At 31.8% G+C, this 24,529-nt stretch overlaps 3 protein-coding genes across 3 annotated transcripts; 2 read left to right on the top strand and 1 right to left on the bottom strand.

The window, feature by feature from the left end:
• The first annotated feature begins 1,283 nt into the window (after nt 1–1,283).
• On the top strand, nt 1,284–2,741 carry LOC114186926 (glyoxylase I 4-like). Its single transcript, XM_028075004.2, has 3 exons — nt 1,284–1,586; nt 2,016–2,323; nt 2,417–2,741. Exons 1-3 carry the CDS (start codon nt 1,408–1,410, stop codon nt 2,515–2,517), a joined length of 588 nt encoding a protein of 195 aa, XP_027930805.1. The 5' UTR covers nt 1,284–1,407; the 3' UTR covers nt 2,518–2,741.
• Nucleotides 2,742–3,910: 1,169 nt separating this feature from the next.
• Nucleotides 3,911–10,319, bottom strand: LOC114188119 (ion channel protein). Its single transcript, XM_028076651.2, has 12 exons — nt 9,707–10,319; nt 9,160–9,228; nt 8,456–9,073; nt 8,080–8,262; nt 7,846–7,905; nt 7,541–7,744; nt 6,945–7,193; nt 6,653–6,751; nt 5,744–5,938; nt 5,002–5,094; nt 4,624–4,890; nt 3,911–4,430 (listed from the first exon to the last, which is right to left on the bottom strand). Exons 1-12 carry the CDS (start codon nt 10,076–10,078, stop codon nt 4,212–4,214), a joined length of 2,628 nt encoding a protein of 875 aa, XP_027932452.1. The 5' UTR covers nt 10,079–10,319; the 3' UTR covers nt 3,911–4,211.
• Nucleotides 10,320–13,458: 3,139 nt separating this feature from the next.
• Nucleotides 13,459–18,849, top strand: LOC114189198 (YTH domain-containing protein ECT4-like). The gene is made up of 8 exons (XM_028077913.2): nt 13,459–13,730; nt 14,399–14,457; nt 15,429–15,504; nt 16,076–16,299; nt 16,578–17,132; nt 17,564–17,776; nt 18,086–18,259; nt 18,518–18,849. Exons 1-8 carry the CDS (start codon nt 13,703–13,705, stop codon nt 18,638–18,640), a joined length of 1,452 nt encoding a protein of 483 aa, XP_027933714.1. The 5' UTR covers nt 13,459–13,702; the 3' UTR covers nt 18,641–18,849.
• Nucleotides 18,850–24,529: the final 5,680 nt, after the last annotated feature.

The following is a 24,529-nucleotide window of genomic DNA, read 5'->3' as shown; positions in this document are numbered from 1 at the left end:
ATTATATTAACGTAAAAAAGAATTAGTGAAATGCAAAATGTAGAAAACAAAATGATAAGAATAGGGATGACAAAGTGTCGGGTCGGGCACGAATAGTGTCTACCTACAATCCGACCTGCAAAAAAAAATCGGCTCGCTATCTATCCGTTTACTTGTTGAGTATCCGTTTAAAAAATATTCGTGGTACCCGTTGATACCCAATACCCATAAATATTTATTTTATAAATTTTTTAATATAAAATTATAAAAATAAAATATAAATTAAATTGAATTATAATTATAATTAAATTTTACATAACAAAATTAAAATATATTATTAATTTTAATTTTAAATAAATTTAAATTAATAAAATATAAATTAAATTTTAATTTTAATTTTTGTGAATAATGAATACCTAAAAATATTAGTAGTATGATATATATATCTAACTTATTTATAAACGAATATTAAAATATCCACCGACCGTTACTGACATGTAGAAACTATCTCATTTGATCGGCTAATATTTTTGCCATCCTATATAAGAATGACAAGTGTTGAAAAAGAGGCATCACGTGTGAAACGTGCGAGAATAACACCCACCCACACGATATTTTTTTCTTTACTCCTACATTCACACCACAATTTAATTTTAACTTTTCAAACAATTTGACATAATATATTATTTTATTCAGAAGAAGGGTTCTTCCTTCTGTCACACGTGGCCCACGCTTTGCTCTTACCGGATGACGCGGATCTGAAAAACAAGCCTTCACAGTTTCTCTTTTCTAAATCAAAAGCAAAACGTGTGTTGTTTTATGAAGCATTTAATTTCATTCAACATGAATGCACACACCCACCTTTTCATGTTGTAAATTTTCAGTCCTAAATCTGAAAGTTCAAATCTTGGTGATGGATATATCTCTTTGTTCTTTTAAATTATCATTCTTGCAGACACCCAGTTAAAAAAGATAAGGTTTTCTGTGTTGAAAAACAGAGTAAAGAAATATAATAAATTGTTGCCGTGTTTAAAAATTTACCAACTCAGTTACAATGAGTGGTTTGATGATGTTAGCTCACTGAAGACAGTAGGTTAAATTTGAATTTGACAAGAAATTAAAAACAAGTTGGTTTTTCTTTTAAGCTTTGATGGTTTCTTTGTTCAGAATTAAATTTAGAGTTGCACGTTTTGCATCACAAGCAGAGGCATGGTGGGACAATGAGAAAAATATAGGTGGTTGTTAAGATCATAATTGATGAGGTGTGAACAGATAATTTCCATTTTCATTTTATCTGTAAAGTGTGCATAAATCCCATCCTCTTACCTTTATATAATAAGCACACTGCAAGGTTTCATCCTCACAAACACAACACAACACAATTACACAACACTTTCCTTAACCAAGTCAAGTGTTTGAGTGCGAGTTATGGGAAAAATAGAAAAAGGGTCACTGTCTTCTGCTTCTGCTACACCTCTTCCTTTGCTTTCACTGAACCACGTCTCTTTTGTATGTAAGAGTGTGAGTGAGTCTGTCAAATTCTATGAGGATGTTCTTGGATTTGTCCTCATCAAGAGGCCATCTTCTTTCAAATTTGAAGGGGCATGGTAACTTCCTTCTCTTTCGTTTTCTGCTTCTTTTCTACTTTCCCACATGTCCCTTTCTACCAGATCAGCTTTTGGTTTCGATCTTTTAAGAATGCCATCACGAATTCTAATTTCTGTGATGCAGACTCAACTTTTTGTTCTTGGCAAGAGACTAAAGATTAAGCATTCAATAACATTTCATATGTATTCAATGTTCCAGTTTTTTAACTACCGACACTCTATTTTGCACTGAATTGGCTCAGTGAAGAGTACTCACTCGCTTAAGTGAAGATAAATAGTACATACACGTTTATCTAAAAATGAAACGAAAGTCAGGGAATACGATTTCTGAACATTTTTTGTTACAGTTTCTTTGAGAAACTTGGTCCAAATGAACTAGTTTTGGTATGTTAAATGAATACTGTTTGAACTGGTTTTTATAATGTTCAGGTTATTCAACTATGGCATTGGCATTCACCTATTAGAGTCAGCTAAGGTTCCGGTGGAAAAGAGAGAGATAAACCCGAAAGAAAATCATATATCGTTTCAATGCTCAGACATGAAAGTTATAATGCAGAAACTTGATGCAATGAAGATTGAGTATGTGACAGCAGTTGTGGAAGAAGGTGGAATTCAAGTTGATCAACTGTTCTTCCATGACCCAGATGGATACATGATAGAAATATGCAACTGCCAGAATCTCCCTGTGCTTCCAATTTCCTCTTGCCCTCTCAAGCGCCACTCTTCATTCTACTATGGTATGCAAATTCAACCCTTCTTTTTTCTCTCACTTTTCTCTTTTATTTCTTTCCTAATTGGGAAGTAATGGTTAGATCATTTGGGTTTGGCAGGAGAAGACACATTCAAGATAAACTTCTATGCTGAAGAATCTAAGTTATCTAAGTTGATGATGGAGAACTTCATGATGGATATGCTCAAGATTTCAATATGAGGACAGAAGAGAATTGTGTGAAGGCCTTTTTGTCCTGTACCAAAGTCGTCACAATATAATATTAGTACTTATAAATCATACTATTTTCTTCTTTTTTTTTGTATTCCCGTTTGTGTATAATAGACAAGTAATTCCGTACTCTGTCATCTCAACATTGGATTCCGTCTTCATTATGTATAAAACTATCTAAGATATATACACAACATTTTTGTCTTTCTATTTTACCAGTATTTATTCAATCTTATCATTAACAGATACATCATTTTTAGAATTACTCTAATATCCTCTAAAGTTTTATAAAATCACATAAATAAAGAAACTAGAACTGGTCACTGTGTGAGTGGAAATGCAGATGGACATTAATAATGGCGTGAATAGGTTGCAAGGTGAGAAAGAAGCGTTGAGATATGAAATGAAATGACGTGAGTTGTTCATATTTGACAGCAACATGTCTATGTCTGAAACCTTCACACTCAACAATTCTTCATTATCTTATTGTGAGCAGTTGAGTTATTTATTGCACACTTGTTTCTTTGATGAAATTGGTTTTAATTACATTCTGTGAAAGGGTGAAGGGGTGAAGTGTAGTGTACTCAATAATAATCACTCATTGTCATACATACGTGGTACCATAGTGGACTTTTGTACCAGTGTTTACAAGGCCACATCACTTTACCTGGCACTTGGCTTGTAGCTTCATGTGCCTTTCTCTAATGTTTATGATAAATGATAAAATATGCCACTAGGATGCTCTTTATATTCATGTGATTTTATAAATAACACCCTCTTTATAAATAGTGGCCCACTATTACTAGCTCTTCATAAAGAGCATCCACAGTGGATGGTGGATATTTTATAAAGAGGATCTTGTGTGATTTTATTCATAGCAGCATCCATAGTTTATAACGAGTATCTTATCTATCCACTATGGATGTTGTTTATATTCGTGTTCTTGTAATGAATTGATTCAACAAAATCTTGGTCAAAGAATTTTATAGTGTTTGATCAGTGCTAGACAGTCCAATATTAATATGCAGAAAATGGTTTTAGTATATTGTTTAGTCTCTTAACATCTACTGAGGTATGAGCTGTTGTCTGGTGGGACCATCTGGTGATTAGCCTCTTGAGTTGTGGCCTCAATCACCAACATTGCCAGGGAAGTAGTCTATGCAATGTAACCATTCTTTTGTTTCTTTGTTTCATCTACGTTCTTCTGATAACGACATACTACAACTATTAGTAGAAATAAATCCTCTTCTCTTCCAATTTCACATGATAAAAGGTTATGTATTTATTTCTTTATGATTGGGTGAGTTGATTTGGACTTTTCACATCCTCTTATTATATATATATATATATATATATATATAGATAGATCACTTAAGGCTTAACGTTACAGAAAAATCTCTTTTTTTTTTTTTTATCATTGAACGATGAGTTCATAATTTCTACATATATGTTAAAGAGTTACTCTACACTTGAACTCCTTCCCAGTTACCTATATGAGAGATTATTTTACAAGTTGCAGTGATGTTATAAACATAATTCCACATCAAATAAAAAGATTAACCAAAATCTACAAGAATCTTTGGACGGGCAAAATCTCAGGTCCTTCAACTTTTAGGAGCCTCCAAATTCCCAGCTAGTTTGAAATGAATAACAATCATCATCTTCATGTCGGCATAAAGGAAGACTCAATCTCCTTTGGCAACAACAACAAAAACATCACCAAGGGACCATTTTCTTGGCTCTGACTTTTCTGAAGGGTTGATAATGGCTCTATCTTGGTTAGCCAAGCGATAGCCGATAACAATCTCCTTTCTTGTTCGACCCCTAATCATTATATCGTAAAAACACAGTTCTTCCTGGTCAAATAAATAGAACTCTGCTGGTTTAATACACATCTCGTTCCCCTGAATAAGTTACCAAAAAGTTCAACATATAAGTCATTTTTATCTGGTAATCCAAAACCATAAACAAAAATCTATTTATAAAAAATGCTAAACTAGAAGTTTAGAAATTGGAAAATTAAACATGACAAGAATTGAAAATCAACTGAAATCTATATCGTGAGAGACAGTAAGAATAAGTTCAAATGAGAGATACCTCCTCTGCAAATAATTCCTCAAGAACTCGGTTGATTTGCTTGTCTTCGGCCACCATTGCTAGTGCCATGCTAACCAGCTCATTAGATAACACATAATCACTGATTCTGGACACAGAGACTAGATTTCTAGTCCTAGAATCCAAAATCTCACTAATTATAATTGATTTATCAGAAGCTTGCTGCATTTCACGGATCCAAGAGTTGTGAGAGAACCCAGATAACCTCAGAGAAGTTGACTTGGTGTCTTTGTATGGTAGGCGTCTTGACTACACAGAGGAGGGAGATTGTTAGAAAGTCAGTTCATAAAACAATGAGACATTAGTGAGTGATTTGAATACAAAATCCTTAATTTGAAATGATGCAACCATACTGGATACCTGTATATCACGAATGAGTAGAAGGGTAGCTAGAGACCTTGAGTCAGAGTGAGCAACAGAGTCCTCCACTGACTCATCTGCAAGAATAAGGATCTGTGTTCTTAGAGTTAGTATACAGTTCAAGAGAATCTTAATTTACCTTGCTTGACAGCCTTTGATCTAGAGGTATTTTATTACACTTAATCTCCTTTCAACACTTTGCTCGTAATTTTACTTGTATACAATGATGAAAATTGAGCAAGGTATTAGAATGCTATAAATGAAACAGGGAAATCCCCGAGTGAAACATGATATAAAGCTTTTAAAGAGTTTTAAGAAAGATCCCACGACCAAAAATAAAAAAATGTAGATATGTAAGCTTGCCATATTTGGCAAGTTAATCTTTAATAGAGCCAACTTCAACTGGTGAGATAAGCTTTTGATGTTGCTCATAATTATGTTTTGACAGCATGGATATTTTATACCATCTGCCGAATCCTTCTAATCAAATTAATTTTTCTATTTTTGAAAGGAAGCAGGGTATTGCTAAGATTACAGACGAGATGGAAGCATAATCAATCACTTATTTCTTATCGAAACAATTTGCATAATCTCGTAATTTACTTATGTCCGGATTTACCTTCTGGTTATATATGACACAGGCCTCTTAATATTCACATGGTGCATATTCCTTCCTAAAGACAGTGATACATTTAAAACCTGAAATACTATAAATATGAAGAGATAAAGATTCAAAACTTACAGAATCAAAAGTCTCCAGTGGAAGACCCTCCAGGTGCCGCCTAATTACAGCATTCCCCTCCCTATGGACAAGTTTTATGTTTTCTAGCTCAGAAACATCAAGTCCACCATCAACAAGCTTCTTCTCTCTTTCCTTTTCAGGGACCTCGTTGAACATCCAAAGCTCTGAACCAGGAGCCAAGAGTGCCTCTAAAACCTTTTAAACAACAATGATTAAGGTAGTCTTAGAGGATTATGAAGTTAGACTGGTTGTGTCAACTCACATATTTTTAGGAGATGGATCAATTAGATTAAAGCAGTGATTATTTACCATCACTGAGCATTCACACAGGAGTGAAGAGCATAATTCAAGGAATCAGTCAGGTCCACACAATGTAGTTTATGCATAATTAAATTTCGTATTTTTTAGCTTCTTTCACTTGCACTTGTGGATTCCCTACCCCCATGACCTCCGTTGCACTCAGAGTATTCTTAATATTTCAGAATTTAGTTCTCATAAAACAGGTTTCTGGACATTTTTATGATAGATCAATGTTTTTTTTTCCTTTAAAAAAATCAAACAGGCCCCTAGATTGTGGAAATTGACTCAATAAACTTGTTCACACAATTAAGACAAAAAATAGTTGGGAAATATAGCTAACGACACCAGCTAGCAGCAGATTGAAACCCACTGCAAGCACTTGTGGTACCACAGTCAAAGGGTGTAGCCCAGTGGAACTTGATGATCTTAGCCAAAAGAATATCAGCTATTGTTTGTTGTTCATGTTAAGATTACACAAATCTATTACATAAGAGAATTAATCCTTTCAAAACATCAACAGGATGGTACATAATAGCAGTGTCACTTGTCAAAAAAAGTAAGGATATGTAAGTAAGGCCATAGTATAGCGTATCCAATTAGGAGAATTACCATGATCATATCATCAATATCACGGCGCCAGCCACAAAATAATATCTTCTCTGGAAATTTAGGTGGATCACGTATCCTCGGGCAAAGTCTCTTACATACCTGTATAAAGTATATAACATTAAAAACACCATGTAATGTATCACAAGTCATCTACTAATACTATGATTAATTTAATAAATCCATGACAGTGCGCAACATATACAAGATTCTAAGCACCAAATCAGCATATTTTCCAATAAGGCAATCGTATATGGACCCAGTTCAGTAAGAGAAGTTGAAACGGAAAGATAACCTCTGGAAGAGGACCTGGAGCATAAGTGTCGTCATCCTCAGCTATGACAAGGACTTCATCCCCATCTCTCAGAACATAACTATCATCTGGATTGATGATAATCTTTCCCCCATCAGCAGCAACCTTAACTCCACAAGGTATTGCATCAGGAAATGAAATTAATACATCTTTGAAAAAGAGACCATCCAATTGAGGCCACCTTTTGATGTAAAACTCAGCATTCTCAAATCCTAAAATATCCTCCCATATCTAGCCAAGAGAAGGAAACAAGTAAACAGATGCTGTGAGTCACACCGTACATGGAAACCAAATGTAGAAAAAAGTGATAAATTTCATAAAGTTGATACACTATCAAGGACTGGCAAAATGGTAGCCAGTTTCAGTACCTAGGTAACAGGCTTTATATTACAACTGAAAATAGTTCGTGAAGAAGTTCATTTACTAAGTGTCAGGATTCTTGAGGCATTCGTGTGTGACTTAGTAAGCACATTCTAGCTATTTTAAACTCTACATACATGAACAAAACGGGTGCAACACCACTTGAGGGTGGGTGGAAGAAAGCTAGTTCACATGAACAACAGAGTTATCCAACTAACCTGTGCAAGGCCAGGCTGTAGAGCACACTGAATCATCAAACGCCCAATTACATCATGTGCAACAACTGTTTCAATGAGTTCTCCGCCAACAAGTTTCACTAGAGGTTCATTGTCAAGGTCACTCATCTCCACAACAACATGACCCCCTAAGCCCTCCCTTACGCCTGTTAGGCTAAGAACAACTCTCAAAGCACGTGCATCACTCTAGAAAAGGAGAATTGAGAAAAAAAAAAAATTGACTGTGAAGAAGTTCCTTGGCAAGAGTTAGACAACATAACAAAGGAGTAATGAGTTATGCAAATAACCTGATCTGCATTTTCATCTGAAGCTAATACAATAATTGCACGTGCCTTAGAAACTGAAACCTGTGGATAATTAATAATTACATTTGAGAACATAGAAATTTTTAGGAAGAAGGAAGGAATAGGTAGTAAACAGCTAACCCATTCCCCAATATTATATGATTCACATAGATTATATAAAAAGGTATCCTTTCCCCCCCAAAAGCAGAACAAAGAGTCAAAGATACTCCATCAAACCTTCTTTAGGTCAGCCAGTATAAGAGGACTGCCACTTCTACAAATTACGGACGTCCCCATGAAATCAAATTCAAGCTTTGCTATATCCATTTCCATTTCCTCCTTTTCTTTTTCTGCAAGCACTACTATAACACCACCACCAACACTCTTATTTGCTATTGCTAGCTGCTTCAAAAGTGAACCCTGCAATCAAGCATCAATCATCAACATCTATATCCTTCTTATGAACAAAAATAAATGATGCAATCAGATGTACAGAATTATTACAGATGAACTATCAGATAAAACAAATCTGTCAACATGATAGTCAACAGAATATTCCAAGTCAAATATAAAAACCTTAAAGCAGTTTGTGAGGAACTGACAAGGAGATTACCAATTTGTCACTCCACCCAAGAATGAGTATGTGGTTCTTTTCAATCACCTCACTCTTCCCTTTTCTGAGAGAATCTACCTTTTCTGATATAGCATCTGACACAAGTCCAAGCATCATAGCAAATATCAGCATACCACCTGAACTAATTGAGACAGAGACAATCCTCTGCCCGGTTCCTTCAGTTTCAGCATGATTTCCTGAGTCGGCTACATAAGTCCAAGAATGCCAAAGAGCTTCAGCAAAGCTACCGCCAGTCACAGCATACAAAGCTAAACCACCAAATCCTATAAGAAATAGAGTTGCAAAGAGAAGGGCAAGTAGCTTTGCATAAGGATATATGGAGAAAAATACATCTACCATATAAGCAACTCTCTTCTTCAATGGTACATCCTCCTTGTTATCATTTGTTCTCCTCAAGCAATTTATTATTTGAGGAAGATAATCAAGATATTTGTACAACACAAAGGGCAAAATGAGGATGGCCACCACAATATACAAAGCAACTGTTCTACTGTCAATGTTCAGGACATAAGAAAATGAACCATCGCCTTTTCCAATTGATGTCTTTCTATTGTCAGGACAAAAATCTATTTCGCAGCACAGGTGAAGTTTCTCATCCTGCAACCAAAGAAATTAATAAACAATCTATCCAAAATAAACAAGAAGTTAAACACCATAATAAATTTCTAGAATTACAAGCTTACCTCCAATTTTCTGAGCCTATATTGTAGATAAGCGGAATGGGGTACAAAAACAATAGAGGTAATAACAAGCTGCCACAATAAAGGAAAGGTTCAGATGACCTGAATGAAGTATTGAAAGAAATTATCTCATCTGATAGAAGAGAAAACAGAAGAGAAGTTAAAGTCTATAACTTTCTGCCAGCCAGCTTACTACAAAGGAAAACCATAATAATTTTCTCAAAAATAGCTATGTGGGAAAATGTGTAGTAAAATATCTGTTATCATACAATGCCAGGAGTCTGTAGAAGCACCAATAGTTCACAGGTAAGAATACCGAGGGTTCCAGAAAGGGATCTTACTTAACTGTGATAATGGAAAAACAGTAAGTAAAGATGGTAGCCGATAATTTTAGATACAAAACCCCAATAGAAGCTGTGACCCAGAAAATTGCTGATCCCCTTTACTAAAACATAGCATAATTAATTTAGGTGAGGGAATTTAATAGAAAAATAAAAAGAAAAAGGAAAGAACACATACAGGCAACTAAAATAACTAATAACTAACTAACCAGATACAAGATCGGAGAGAGGTTGTAGTATTGAGTTCTGGTGTGTTGGGAACGAGGTGGCGAGGAGGAAGAAGGAGGAGGAGGAGGAGTGGGGATAGGTGGCGGTGGCGGTGGTGGTGGAAGAAGTGAGGGTTTGGGAAGGTTGAGGTTGTGGGTGTTGGAAGGTTTGAAAGATGGTTTTTTTTTCTTGGTGGTGGTGCGAAGGAAAGAAGGGTAGTTCCATTGCTCATCAGAATCAGAGACAGGGAAATGGGGGTTATTAGCAGTTACAGAGGCAGAGGTTGTGTGCCTAGGATTGGCAATAGTCTTGCTGCGCTTCAAGGGTGGCTTCCTGAGACTGAGATTGGAAGGTTCCTCATTGCTCTTTAGCATTCTTAGTGTTCTCCACTTCACTTGAGTTCAGCAGAGACAGATATTCCTAATACCCTTTGTGGGGCTCTGATGCTGACCACTACTGCTTTGCCGTAGGTTGCTTTGGCTTCTGTTGTGTTGTGTGGGATCTACACAGAAAAACAATGTCTTGTGTTGTATTGTGTTGTTGAAAAGCTGAAACAGAAAACCTCTCTCTCTCTCTCTCTCTGACCTCCTTTTGTTACAACAGTGTTTTTCACTTTTTTTCATGTTGATGTGGATTCCATTCTCAACCTTTCTTTTTTTTCAATGAACTTTTCTTCACATTTTCATTCTTTTTTCTGTTTGTACTTTTTCTTCACATTTATTCTCAATTATTTGCCTTCAACTGGATTTACACTTTTAACATCCATTTTCTCTTTTTCTTGCACAAAAAGTGTGAAAATTGTGGGGTTAGAAAATAAAACTACATAAGTCCATGTTCTAAGGTGAAGGAAAAGTTTTAAATTAATTGATCAAACACATTCCTTACCCTCTTAGCTCTTAAGAACATCAATTTTTCTAATTATGTCCTGGACACATGATTAATATATAATGAAAACAAGTATTTATTAAATTAAATAGAAATAATAATAATAATAATGTTGAAATAAAAAATTTGAAATACCTATAATAAACAAACTACTTAAAATTATATTAAAAAAAGAAAGTAAATATTTTTCTTGTTTAGACTAAAAAACACTTTAAGAAGAAGAAAGTATATGATTTTAATTATTATAAATTAAAATTAATGATAATTAACACCTGATTTTAAGTCAAATATTTATGTATTGCTTAAATATTAAAACATGATTTTTGTACTATTTATTAAAATCAAATTTAACGAATTATTAATATGATTCTTTAACTATGTTTGTCAATTTAAATTAGTTTTATGAAATGCAACATATGATTTAGTTTTATCTAGTATTAGTAGTAAATACATTTATTGTGGTTTATATTTAGTTAGCTGATGACACAGACTAACTTGTTTTCTACCTAATTTTATTAAATCCCAAATTTATTTTCTCATCATAAAATATGAGTCTATTTATTTATATATTTTGAATAAAATAATGTTTTTTCAATAAAATAACTACTTGTTTGGGGTCTTAATAAGGTAAATTGTTTTAAAAAAATAAAACAGAAAGAAAAAGAAAAACAGTTTTTCTGAGATAATAGAAACTATAACAACTTTTATTTATACTATAGTCTGGTTAAAATAAATCATTTCGTAACTATCACTTATCCTTAACTCATACCAATTTCTCTTTTATTCCTAATCTCCTAATTTGATTATACAGTCTCTATTAATTCATTGCATACTACAATCAGTCCTCTTAATTTTTTTTTTCTTTTTGGTTTGGATAACAATTTTTTAAATTGAAATAGAGTGCAATCCAGCAACAAGAAAAAGAAAGTCAAAATAAGTTTAATTATCCATTTGAAAAAAAATAGTTTATTCTATTTTAAAATGTACAAAATTTTAATTGCTTTTATTTCAAATTTGTTTATTTTATTTTCAAATGCTTTATTTTATTAAATTTTGCTTTTCTTATTTAATAGATTATTTTAATCATCACAAAATACAATAAAATATTTTAATATAAAAATAATAGTTGGTGACAGTTAAAATGTATTTTTTTTTTCAAACAAAGTATTTAATTAACGAAACAATTTAAAATACATAATGAGTTAATCATTATATTCTTAAAAATAAATGAAATATTTTGTATAAAGTAATTAAGATCTTCTAAAAGATATTTTCCCGTTTTGTAAATAATTAGAATTTGAAAAAAGAGGAAATAATAAATCCTTAAGCAAGTTCTTTAATATAAATAACCTATTTTCTATAACAATAATTATCAATATCATAATAAACACACATATATAAATATAATCAGCAAATATTTTACTATCATCTTATTTTTATTTTTAAATTGAATGAAATATTAAATAGTTAAAATAAGGTTTAATTACCCTTTTGGTCCCTCTATTTGTTATGAAATTTCATTTTGGTCTTCACGTTTTTTGTTGTCTCAATTTGATCATCATTTTCTTAAAAATGACTCAATTTGGTCCTCACCGTTAACTTTGACCAGACGGTGTTAAAGTCAACGCCACGTGTCAATTTCTGGTTTTTTTAAATTTTTTAATATTTTTTTTGATTTTTTTTTTTTGAATTTTTTAAATTTTTGACACGTGTCACTTCACAGTTTTGCCACGTGTCAAAGTGACTCAATTTGGTCCCTATATTTGTTTTTAGTTTCAATTTAGTCCCAAATTTTGTAAAAGTGAAGCAATATTGTCCTTCCTCGAATTGACACTAAATTTACTTTTTTATAAATTTTATGGTGATATTCTTACAAATTTTGATTTTTAATCTTTACCAAGTTTGTATAATATGATACACTTGATGCCTTTATATATGATGACAAAATTGTTAATTTTTGAAATTAAGTTTGGGATTTAACTTTGTTTAATAATAAAACTAAAAAAAATTATTTAAAAATATTTCTATAAATATTTAATAAAAATGTCAATTTTAGTAAGAATATCATCTTAAGTTGTATACAAAGATTAAATTGAGTCTCAATCTAAGGAGGGACAATATTGTTTTACTTTTACAAAAATTGGGACTAAATTGAAACTAAAAACAAATATAGGGACCAAATTGAGTCACTTTGACACATGACAAAATTGTGAACTGACACATGTAAAAAAAAAAAAATTCAAAAAAAAAATTAAAAATTCAAAAAAAAATTCAAAAAAAAAATAAAAAAATATTAAAAAAATTCAAAAAAACCAGAAATTGACACGTGGCATTGACTTTAACACCAAAATCATCACGCAGTAAGTCAACAAAACCTAAAGTGATATCTCTTTCCCCTTCAAGTTTACCTACTACGGTACCGGAGTGAACATGATCTCCACCAGACAAACGTAATGCTTTAGCTAATACACGAAAGTGCATACCATGATTCTTTTGTCTGTCGATAACTGCATGCATTGCACGATGTATATGAAGAAGTAGACCAAAGTTAACGGTGAGGACCAAATTGAGTCATTTTTAAGAAAATGAGGACCAAATTGAGACAACGAAAAACGTGAGGACCAAAATAAAATTTCATGACAAATAAAGGGACCAAAAGGGTAATTAAACCTTAAAATAATCTTACAAAATAATTTTTCCTGAAATAAGATATAATATATATTAAAAGATGTATCTTTTGTTATAAATGATAATTATATTCTTTATGAGTAGAATATTTGTGGGAACTGAAAGTAACCTAACCCTTCATTTGTGGATTATGGAGGCAGTTATCTCCTTATTGTATATGTGTGTGATTAGATGTTTTCATAATATATATAAGACAGAGAATGAGTATATCAACACAGAAAGCAAACTGCAAACACTGTACCCACCGATTGTACCATCACACGATCTTCTCTGTCTTCTATTTCTAGGGTTTATAGGATTCATTTTTTCTCTCTGCTAACCTAACAACACATTCAATTCATCTTCTCCATCTCCTCCTCAATCTTCCATCAATCTTCGGCTACGCATCTTCTCTGTTTCTCCCTCTCATTCATACATCATTGATCATGGACCGAGCCAAGAGATTCCAGAAACGTATCCTTCTATTATTTTTTTACCTTTACACATTTTTTTTTAATTATTATTATTCCTTCAAGTAATAATTTGGATAGCGGTTTCGATATCTGTGTTTATTCATCGATGTCGCACAATGTTTACGTTTTGCAACATTATCTGTTGTGTTTTTTTTTACAGGGTATCAGATTTGTTGCAGTCAGTGTGTGGCAATTGTGCAGTCACTGCTGTTATTTTTTTCCTTTACTACACTTAGTATTAGTCTCAACAACTGAGTCATGGAAATCCATTGTAGGACAAAAATATATCTATTACCAAAACTAAGTTGTCTATAATAAATACCGCATTTGTAATTTTTTCTGTTATCAGACATTATAGACTCTAAATTTGTAGAACGCACAATAGTCTGTTTTTGATAGCAAGTAATAAGATTGAGAGAATGGTAACTCAGTCAAAACCTTAGTCAAATGATAAGAATCATTAATTAAAAATGGCATATCTCTACACATTAAATTAATAATAGTTCTTCTTAATTAATTAGCACTGATCTTGCTTATTTTCTCTTCTGGAGATAAAACAGATTTGTACTTTGATAACTCTTCAATTGTTATTGATTTTTTTGTCTCTCTTATTAGACATGTTTCAGATATTTGTGTTCTATTTATGATATACTTAACCATGTGATATAGTTCAATACGTCCCTAAAGGAACTACAAATCATAGTCAGCAGCGGAAGGATGAAGATGTGGTATGCCCACTTTCTCAGTCTTTCTATAATATTAATGTGTGTCTCACTCTGCCTTTCTTTCTAAATTTAGGTTTTGATTCTCTTTAATAAACAACTACTGCAAAGTTTTTCTATTGAAATGTCAACCGCAAACGCCATTGTTTGAGTGATAGCTAGTCTTCTGCATTAGAGTAAACTTGTACTTTCTTAATGACAGTGTCATAAAAAGTAAAAATAAACTACAAAAAGCAAACAACTTATATAATAAATAGAGCAAGACTTATGATATTTTTTTGAGATTTGTTTCCATAAGATTTAATGGGTTATTTTAACTATTTAAGATATATGTTTCTTAGAATTCTACTGTAAGGTTTGTAAGAATAGGAAAATTATAATGCTTGTTAGGCTTGCTTTTACAAAGTACATTATCAAAATCTTAATTCTCAATTGAGAATTTTGTCATGTTGGTTATTTACATATCGAAAGTATTTTTATGTCCTATATTTTAAATATTAAGTGTTTCATTGTGTCGCACCTGTTAATCTTTATATTTAATAGGATTACAAGTGTCTTCTCTTTGACACGAAAATTTTTTCCTTTGCTTTCACTTTCTATCTTATGACACTTCTATTTATGGAAGATAACAAGTGTCAAATAACTACTTGATCTTCCTAGAACTTTGTGTTTTTTCCTTTCTAGGAGGCAGTCACTCACCTTTGGTTTTAGCAAAAATCGTTTGAGACCCATATCTTCGTGCATAGAGTTACTTGAATGTAATAAAATGTAGTTCTTATCAATTATGGAAAACTTTGGACAATTACTTGATTGGTGGCGACAGTATATAAGTCACACTCTGGACTTGATAATATATACTTTTATAACTGTTCATTGATGCTAAGGGACTAACAGTAACAAACAGTTTTTGTATTTTTGTTTTGACCTTTATCTGTATCATGATGCCATCATCATATTTTATGAATATGTTTCTGTAGGTTTCTAGAAAAGATTATATCTCATCGGATTCAACATCATTGGTAACCTCCTCTGGACACGATGTTCGCGTTGCAGGTGAGACAGCTCAAGAGCCCTACACCTAATAGTTATGAGGAAAGATGATAAAATAGTTCCTTGTCCACTTAAGATGGCGGCTAATGATAGTGAAGTATTTATCTTAGAAATTGCTCTGTCTTTATAATTAACTATGCAAAATAATCTTGAATACTAACTACGATTATGATCACGACTGAAAATAATATTTTACTTTCTCGAGCATTAAATGAAGTCTTAACTTGGTCTTCTTAACATTTGATTATTAACCTATGCAAATACACTAGGATATTTATTATATGGATCTACGACAAGAAGGTTATCTGATACTATTTGTTAAGCAGTGGTTTAATGCTGTAATGATTTATGATATAGACCTTAAAATAAACATTTATTCATTTGGATACTTTCTGATAGCATATATTTTATGAGCTAACTTGGAATGCTTTAAACTTATGAACATTGTGTTGTAATCAAACCTTTTTTTATTAATAGAACCTTTAGTTATGAGGGCGGGCTATTGTGGGTCTGGGTGGGCATTGGGTTGATCATCAATCTTATATCTCATAGACCGAGAATTTTCAACTACCAGGTGTGAATGAATCAGAAGCTCTGCCTTGTTATGCATCAGTTCCAACATCTTTTGGTGTGCAAAGCAAAACTGTGAAGGGTTCTGTAATTGCAAAAACTCATCCAAAATCCCCTGGTTCAATGAAGCCGAATAACTTCAAGTCTACACATAGAAATGAGAGTTTAACCAGCACAATATCTAAGCCCGTGACTAATACAGAAAAAGATATCAAAATTATAAACAAGGTAATAAGTTGGAAGATTATGGTGTTCATAAGGTATCATTGCTTCTAGATATTATTTTTGAGATGTGTTGTTGCTTTGATGAAGAATACTTAGAAAGTTATTATTGTCTTCATTAACTCCTGGGTCTTGTCATCTCTTGCATCTGTTGTTTTACTTATATTTAATATACTTATCCAAATAAGGAATGGGTAAAAAACTCCGCTCTCTGTTTTATATTTTCACTATAATTGATTTTCTCTTACTATAATTGATTCATCATGTGAATGCTTATTTTGCAGGCTCCTCATATGCCTTCTAATTTTACCGCAGCTACCACTCTAACTACATATCAGAACGTAGGGAAACTTTCATCATCAGACACCTCAAGATGTCATATGTTTGCCCCCACAAACTACAGGCCAAATTCTTCTACTGACTACATTCGAAATACCTCTTCTACCTACAGACCAAATGGGAGAGTGTCTAGTTTAAATGATCGACTTGTTTCAAATGACAAATTTAGAAGTGGAGAATCTGAAACGTCAAAGGAAATGACTCGGGGACCTCGGGGTCATTACAACTATTTTCTTCTACCACCATCAATTGTTAATGATGAGTTTGCAACCACAATATCTAGAGACCAATATAACCTGTCAGATTTCCAAACTGAATACGAAACTGCTAAATTTTATGTGATTAAATCTTTTAATGAAGACGACGTTCATAAGGGTGTTAAATATAATGTTTGGACAAGTACTCCAAACGGAAATAGGAAGTTGAACACAGCATACCTTGATTCAGAAGCTAAATTGAGACAGACAGACACGAAGTGTCCAGTATTCCTTTTCTTCTCAGTGAGTTCAAATTTTTGTTCTCTAGTTGTCTCTCACTCTTTCATTATTTTCTTCAGCAGAAGTTTGACACAAAATCAAGATATTTTTTTTGCTTAAATTTTCTGTTATATATTTTCCTCTATTTTATTTTATATCGGCTGTCTTTATTGGTGATAAATTATCTTCAAAAGCTCATTTAAAGAACATGAAGGTGAGTTAGTGTTTTCCTTTATATTTATGTCTAATGAGTGGGAGAATAAATATTTTTTCAAGATTGGCTGATCAAAACTCCAAAAACACATATTCTCTTCCAAATTTTATCTGGAATATCTATGATTTAAATATAATTGTCATTCACAACAATCTATCAGCTACTATAATTTTTAATTGGGAATTCATGTCCACAATCATGAATATTCATTTATCTTAGATGTATTTTGTTGTCAAATCAGGTTAATGCTAGCGGACAGTTTGTTGGAGTGGCCGAGATGCTTGGGCCGGTGGACTTTAAAAAAGACATGAACTTTTGGAAACTTGACAAGTACAATGGTTTCTTCCCAATTAAGTGGCACATAATAAAAGATGTTCCCAACAACCAGTTTGTGCATATCATTCTTCCAAACAATGAGAACAAGCCTGTAACTTTCACTAGGGACACGCAAGAGGTAACCCTTTTTATATTACAGTGTAATATTTCTTGAGATCAACCTTTTTTCTATGTTAGGAATCTGAAACCTGTTAAGAAGTAACCTTTTTGTAAAAGAAAGATAAGAAGGAACCTGTTAACCTTTTGAAATAATTTGATCTCTCCTCTCTCTTTCTCATGTGGATAATTTAAAACAGTTTAACCTGTTAAAGTCTAATTGTCCATATATGTCACATCTACTTTGGTCATATAAATGTCGTTAAAGTTATTGACTCCATGTTTTGTTACAAGTGATCTATAATTGAATTTGTAATTATATGGTTTGCAGATTGGACTGAAGCAGGGTCTGGAGATGCTGAATATTTTTAAAAATTATTCGGCTAAGACATCTCTCTTGGATGATTTTGACTTTTATGAGAACCGAGAAAAGTTATTTCGTTCTGAGAAGAAAACTATGCATGCAAGGTCAGAACAGGGAGTATATGTTAATGCCAATTACCAAGTAAGTTTCATTACGATCGTCTACACTACAGTGCTTCTTAGTTGTTTTTTTTTTTTGATCGGCACAATGCTTCTCTGTTATTTCTGCAATTGGAGTATAGAAGATATGTGATTTGCTCCAAGTACACCCAACTGAACTATTGTAATGCTACTATGTTATGTTAGTCATTAGATTCTCCCTTGCATGCTGTAGAAACATTTTGCTTTGTTTTGCTCGTATGTTGACTTTTTCATTTTTTTGCCTTTTTACTTTATGCAGAATAGTTTGATGGCAAGAGAGAAGAAAACAGATATGCAATCGAGTGGTACCATGCAAGGTAGTCTGGTCAAACTTACAAAGAATCTTTCTCTGAATTCCTCTGGAAAACAAGGATTGAGATAGCAAGATTGGTGGAGGGCCAGAGGAGAAAATAGATATTTACTTTCTTAGAGTTACAGATATGCAGTTTGATTTTTTAGATACCGTTCCTTTCTTAGTATTATATGACCACGACCACATTTTATATTGCTTGCTTTTCCATTCGCAAACGATCTTTAAAATGAATCTATTGAGGTAGGATTTATGGAATGAGAAACTCACACTTATTCATATATATATTTTTTAAAAAAATTAAATATATTTAAACCTTTATAGTAAAAGCTTAACTGTTAACCTATCTGTCTAGGACAATCATATAAAAAAAATATGTTTCCATTCAAAATACCAAAAATAGTTAATTAAATTGGATGTGTTTTTCCTACGTCTCAATTTTTTTAATTTTTATATCTCTTAATTATTTTGAAATAAACTTGTTGGAATGCGAAAAACTATATTCTAAAAACACCTTTTTAAAATGAGAGGAAGGTGTAAAACAATTGTTGGATGAAAAGAAAAAAAAGTTTATTTATGAATAATTTGATAACAAATGTCTTATTAATATTTTAATATTCTATGCAAATATTAAGTAGCAATAATTTTTATATGTTGAAAGCGTAAATTAGTAATGGATTTCTGAGATTTTTATATATAAAATCCTAAATGTGAGTTGCATTTTCACATACAGACTGCATGCACGGTACTTTTCATCATTTTTCACGTTCATTTGGGAAAACTCTCAGTACTTTTCATCATTTTTCAATATCATAAAAAACGCAAATGAAATTTAGGAAAACTCTCAAAACTCAAAACACTTCCTTTCGATTTTGCTAAGACCATCTCAGGCGCAGGCGCGAGACTTTCCACCTACATACAAAAATCACTATCTTTGACAAAAAATTGAACTTTGAAATTCTGAATCAGTGCGCTCACTGTGGTGCTCTTTCATTCAGGTTTATAGTTTTTTTCTCCCATTTTCTTGGATTCTATGTTTATCCAATGCATTATTTTCCTCTGTTTTGGACTTGGTAATATGATCATTAATTTGTATTTAATGTGACAACTATTTTCATTAACTTATGTTGTGCTCTCATGTGTTGCCTTAATTCCTGTAATATATCACATTGACTACTAGTATGACTGAAAAGTAAAAGTTGAAAGTTGAATATACATTTATGATATTTTAAAACAAAAAAGTTTTTTCTTCACTTCTTAATGGTTCAAATAACATCAATTACTCTTTAATCTATTACACGGTATATTTCAATTATCATGTTTGGTTGGACGGAAAGAATAAAATAGTGTGAAAAAAGAGCACAAATTAAAAAGAGCACGAATTATTTTTCATTTTCATAAAAGGTGTGAAACAAAATTGAAAGACAGTAAAACTTTATTTCATACACATATTTATTTTGAATAATGGATATGAAAAGAAATTATTTTTGTCTCATTATTACCAAAATTAGATAAGTTATGGCTTTCAGAGACTTAGGAAGAACTAGTGGAATTATGAATAATACAAAGAGAAAAAAATTATGGGTGACAAAACGGGTTTGTCTAGCCTGTTTTGACTGTTCAACCCAATTTAACTCGTTCTATTCTTCACTTGCCAAAAATTGACTAGACCAAGCTAGTTGGCTAGTGAAAAACGGGTTAGAATCCGCAACTTGCCGCGCCATAAAGAACAAGAATTTTTGTTTCTAGCTATTTGAATACTATTATTAAGAGTGATTACGATCATTCCATGTATGATACTCCTTTTAGTTGGAACAATTATATTAGTAGTTGCATTGATAGTTATTTTCATGCTCAAATCTGTGTTGATAGTTGCATTTTTGGTGATATAGACAAATACAATAACAGTTCTTTTTATAGTTACTTTTTAGGTAAGGGCAGAAATTATAGTGTAGTAAAAAAAGAAGGGCTTTGCCCCCCTTCAAAAAATAGATCAACAAAGATATCTTGCAAACCCTGTAAGGTTTCAACTTGTGAGTATAGATGCCCACCAACGGCTGAGAAAGTGAAGCCGTCTGACAATACGTAATACTCCCCAATACGTAATATATATTTATACATGTACTAATAAATAAATATATGGAGCATATTTAATTGTCTAAGTATTTTTTAAGCTTTTAATTTATCAATTAATATCTTTAATTGGATAAATTAAAATAATTATTACATTTACATGTTAAATTACTCTATTATTAAATTAATGTCATGCATGTTGCATGTTATCATGTTAGTGACATGATTGCATGTTATAAGTAAGCCATACTCAATTGCAAAGCTACTACAATTTTTACTTAGCAATTTTATGTGCACAGCATACACCATAATTTACAACTCTAAGTGGGCGACACTATGAAACGACATGTAGCAGAACTCATTGAAAAAATTGAAAAACTCTGCAATGAAGGACATCAACCTGAAAGTGCCTCGGTGACTATTCCTCCAGCACAAGAACAAGAAGGTCCTCCAAGTCATACAATTGGACAACGAGGAACAAGGAGACCATTCTCCATAGATGAGGTAGAAGATCTTGTGAGCACAGTTGAATTACTTGGAGTTGGGAGGTATGATGTTATCAATAATATCAGTATCAGTTTACCTGTATGTGGATAAATGAATTTGTAATAACATTTATACCATGATGAAGGTGGCGCGAGGTTAAGCTACGAGCTTTCTCGGATGCAGACCACAGGACTCCTAGAGATCTAAAGGTATGATAGATCTTTGTTTTATTTTTTCTTACTACAATTTTTATTAATTCTAATTTGATGTAATTCTAATTTGATATGCACAGGATAAATGGAACACATTGGTACACACGGCAAGAATTCCCCCTGAACGAAGGAGGGGTAAGCCCATACCTCAGGAGCTCTTGGATAGAGTCTTAATTGCTCATACTCTTGGATAGAGTCTATATGGATAAAGTCTAGAAGACTGCCTCGTATGTAGGTATATTTGTTAAAATAAAAACAATTTATCTTATTCTAACTTTTGAATAATGATAGTGAAGTATCTGTCTTAAAAATTTCTTTGCATTTATAATTTACATGGCAAAATAATTTATAATTAACCATGCAAAATAATATTGAATACTAACTGTAATTATGCTCACGACTTAAAATAATATTTTACTTTCTCGAGGATTAAATGAAATCTTAAATTGATCTTTATATCCATACCTTTATATATAGAGTTACTTGAATGTGATAAAATGTAGTTCTTATAAATTATGGAGAACTTTGGACAATTACTTGATTGGCCGTCAGCCTGATCTATCATTGTGAATATATAGACTTAATAATATATACTCTTTATAACTATTCATTGATGCTAAGGGACTAACGGTAACAAGCAGTTTTTGCATTTCTATTCTGACCTTTATCTGAATATGATGTATTTTATGAATATGTTTTTGCAGGTATTTAAATGGACGTGTTATTATGTTTGATATAAGCATTAACGACAAGAAGGTTATCTGTATTTTATGACCTAACTGAGTGTTTTAAACTTATGAATATTGTGATCTGTAATCAAAACTTTTGTTATTAATAGAACCTTTAGTTATCAGGACTATTGTGGGTCTGGGTATCAATCTTATATTTTATAGATAGAATTTGTAAGAATCAGATCAAAATATATTGGTGTACATAGCAAAATTGTCAAGGGTTATGTAATTATGAATTGTAGTATTTAAATTTTTTAACTGATTATGTTTTGATTTTTAAAATTATCTTAGAAATAGAAATAAAAAAAATGGAAGTTGGAGATGATTGGGATAGATTATTTTCAATCATATATGAAAAGTAATTCTAAAGAAGAGATGGAGAGAGAGAAGTAGCCATAATATTTAATTTAAAATAAAGGGATAGTAGGTAATTTTGTGTAATTTTACTCATGAATTTTATTTTACCATATAATAATACATGAAAGATTGAAATTTTCTTAGGATATCATATTTTCACAAACAAAAATTTAACAATTTGACAAACTACTTTATTTTAAAAAGATATAAAAAGTACTATTTTATTATTTTATTTTGGTTAAAAAGTAAAAAAATTAATTAATTTAATTTTACATATAAAAACTTTGTCAAGTTTGTAAAAAAAAAATTGTCAAAAAATTATTTTCCATTTTCTTAAAAGGTGTAAAACAAAATTGAAAGACAGTAAAACTTTATTTCATACACATTTATTTTGGATAATGTATATGAAAAGAAATTGTTTTTGTCTCATTGTTACCAAAATCAAATAAGTCATGGCTTTTAGAGACTTTGGAAAAACTAGTTGTATTATGAATAATACAAAGAGAAAAAAATTATGGGTGACAAAACAAGTTTGTCTAGCCTATTTTGACTATCAAACCCAATTTAACTCGTTCTATTATTCACTTGCCAAAAATTGATTAGACCAAACTAGTTTGTCAGTGGAAAACAGGTCAAAATCTATAGCTTGTCGCGCCATAGGACGGGCTAGCGGGCTGACCTGCCATTTTTTTAAAATTTTTTAATATTTCTATTTTTTTAGATTACTTTCAAATTTTTTTATAAATTTTGTTTCTATATAATATTATATATATATATATATATATATATATATATATACACACACACACTAATAAATAAATATTTAGAGCATATTTAATTGTCTAATTATTTTTCAAGCTTTTAATTTATCAATTAATATCTTTAAATGGATAAATTAAAATAATTATTAGATTTACATGGTAAATTACTTTATTATTAAATTAATGTCATGCATCTTGCATATCATCATATGTTAATGACATGATTGCATGTATAACTCATTCTTAATTGCAAAGGTACTTCAATTTTTACTTAGCCATTTTATGCAAACAGGATACACCATAATTGGAAACTCTAAGCGGGCGGCACCATGAAACGACATGTAGCAGAACTCATTGAGAAAATTGAATAACTTTGCAATGAAGGGCATCAATCTGAAGGTGCCTCGACGTCTATTCCTCCAACCCAAGAACAAGAGGGGCCTTCAAGTCATACAACTACGCAACGTCGAACCAGGAGACCATTCTCCGTGGGGGAGGTAGAAGCTCTGGTGCGCTCAGTTGAACTACTTGGAGTTGGGAGGTATGATGTTATCAATAATATTAGTATCAGTTTACCATTATGTGTATTAATGACTTTCTAATAACATTTATATAATGATGAAGGTGGCGCGAGGTTAAGCTACGAGCTTTCTCGGATGCAGACCACAGGACTCCTGGAGATCTAAAGGTATGATAGATCTTTGTTTTGTTTTTTCTTACTACAATTTTTATAAATTCTAATTTGATGTAATTCTAATTTGATATGCACAGGATAAATGGAACACATTAGTGCACACGGCAATAATTCCCCTTGAACGAAGGAGGGGTGAGCCCATACCTCAAGAGCTCTAGGATACAGTCTTAATTGCTCATACTCTTGGATAAAGTCTATATAGATAAAGTCTAGAAGACTGCCTGGTGTGTATGTATATTTGTTAAAATAAAAACAATTTATCTTATTCTAACTTTTGAATAATGATAGGAAAGTATTTGTCTTAAAAATTGCTTTGCATTTATAATTAACTATGCAAAATAATTTATAATTAACCATGCAAAATAATATTGAATATTAATTGTAATTATGATCACGACTTAAAATGATATTTTACTTTCTCGAGGATTAAATGAAATCTTAAATTCATCTTTATATCCATACCTTTATATATAGAGTTACTTGAATGTGATAAAATGTAATTCTTATAAATTATGGAGAACTTTGGACAGTTACTTGATTGGCCGTTAGCCTGTTCTATCGATGTGAATATATAGACTTAATAATATATACCCTTTGTAACTATTCATTGATGCAAAGAGACTAACGTTAACAAGCAATTTTTGCAT

This window comes from Vigna unguiculata, chromosome 6 (assembly GCF_037176805.1).
Source record: "Vigna unguiculata cultivar grain cowpea cultivar isolate G323 ecotype 2 chromosome 6, ASM3717680v1, whole genome shotgun sequence".
Lineage (NCBI taxonomy): Eukaryota > Viridiplantae > Streptophyta > Magnoliopsida > Fabales > Fabaceae > Vigna > Vigna unguiculata.
The sequence above is the reverse complement of the archived record's forward strand: the minus strand, read 5'-3'. Positions and strand labels throughout refer to the sequence as shown.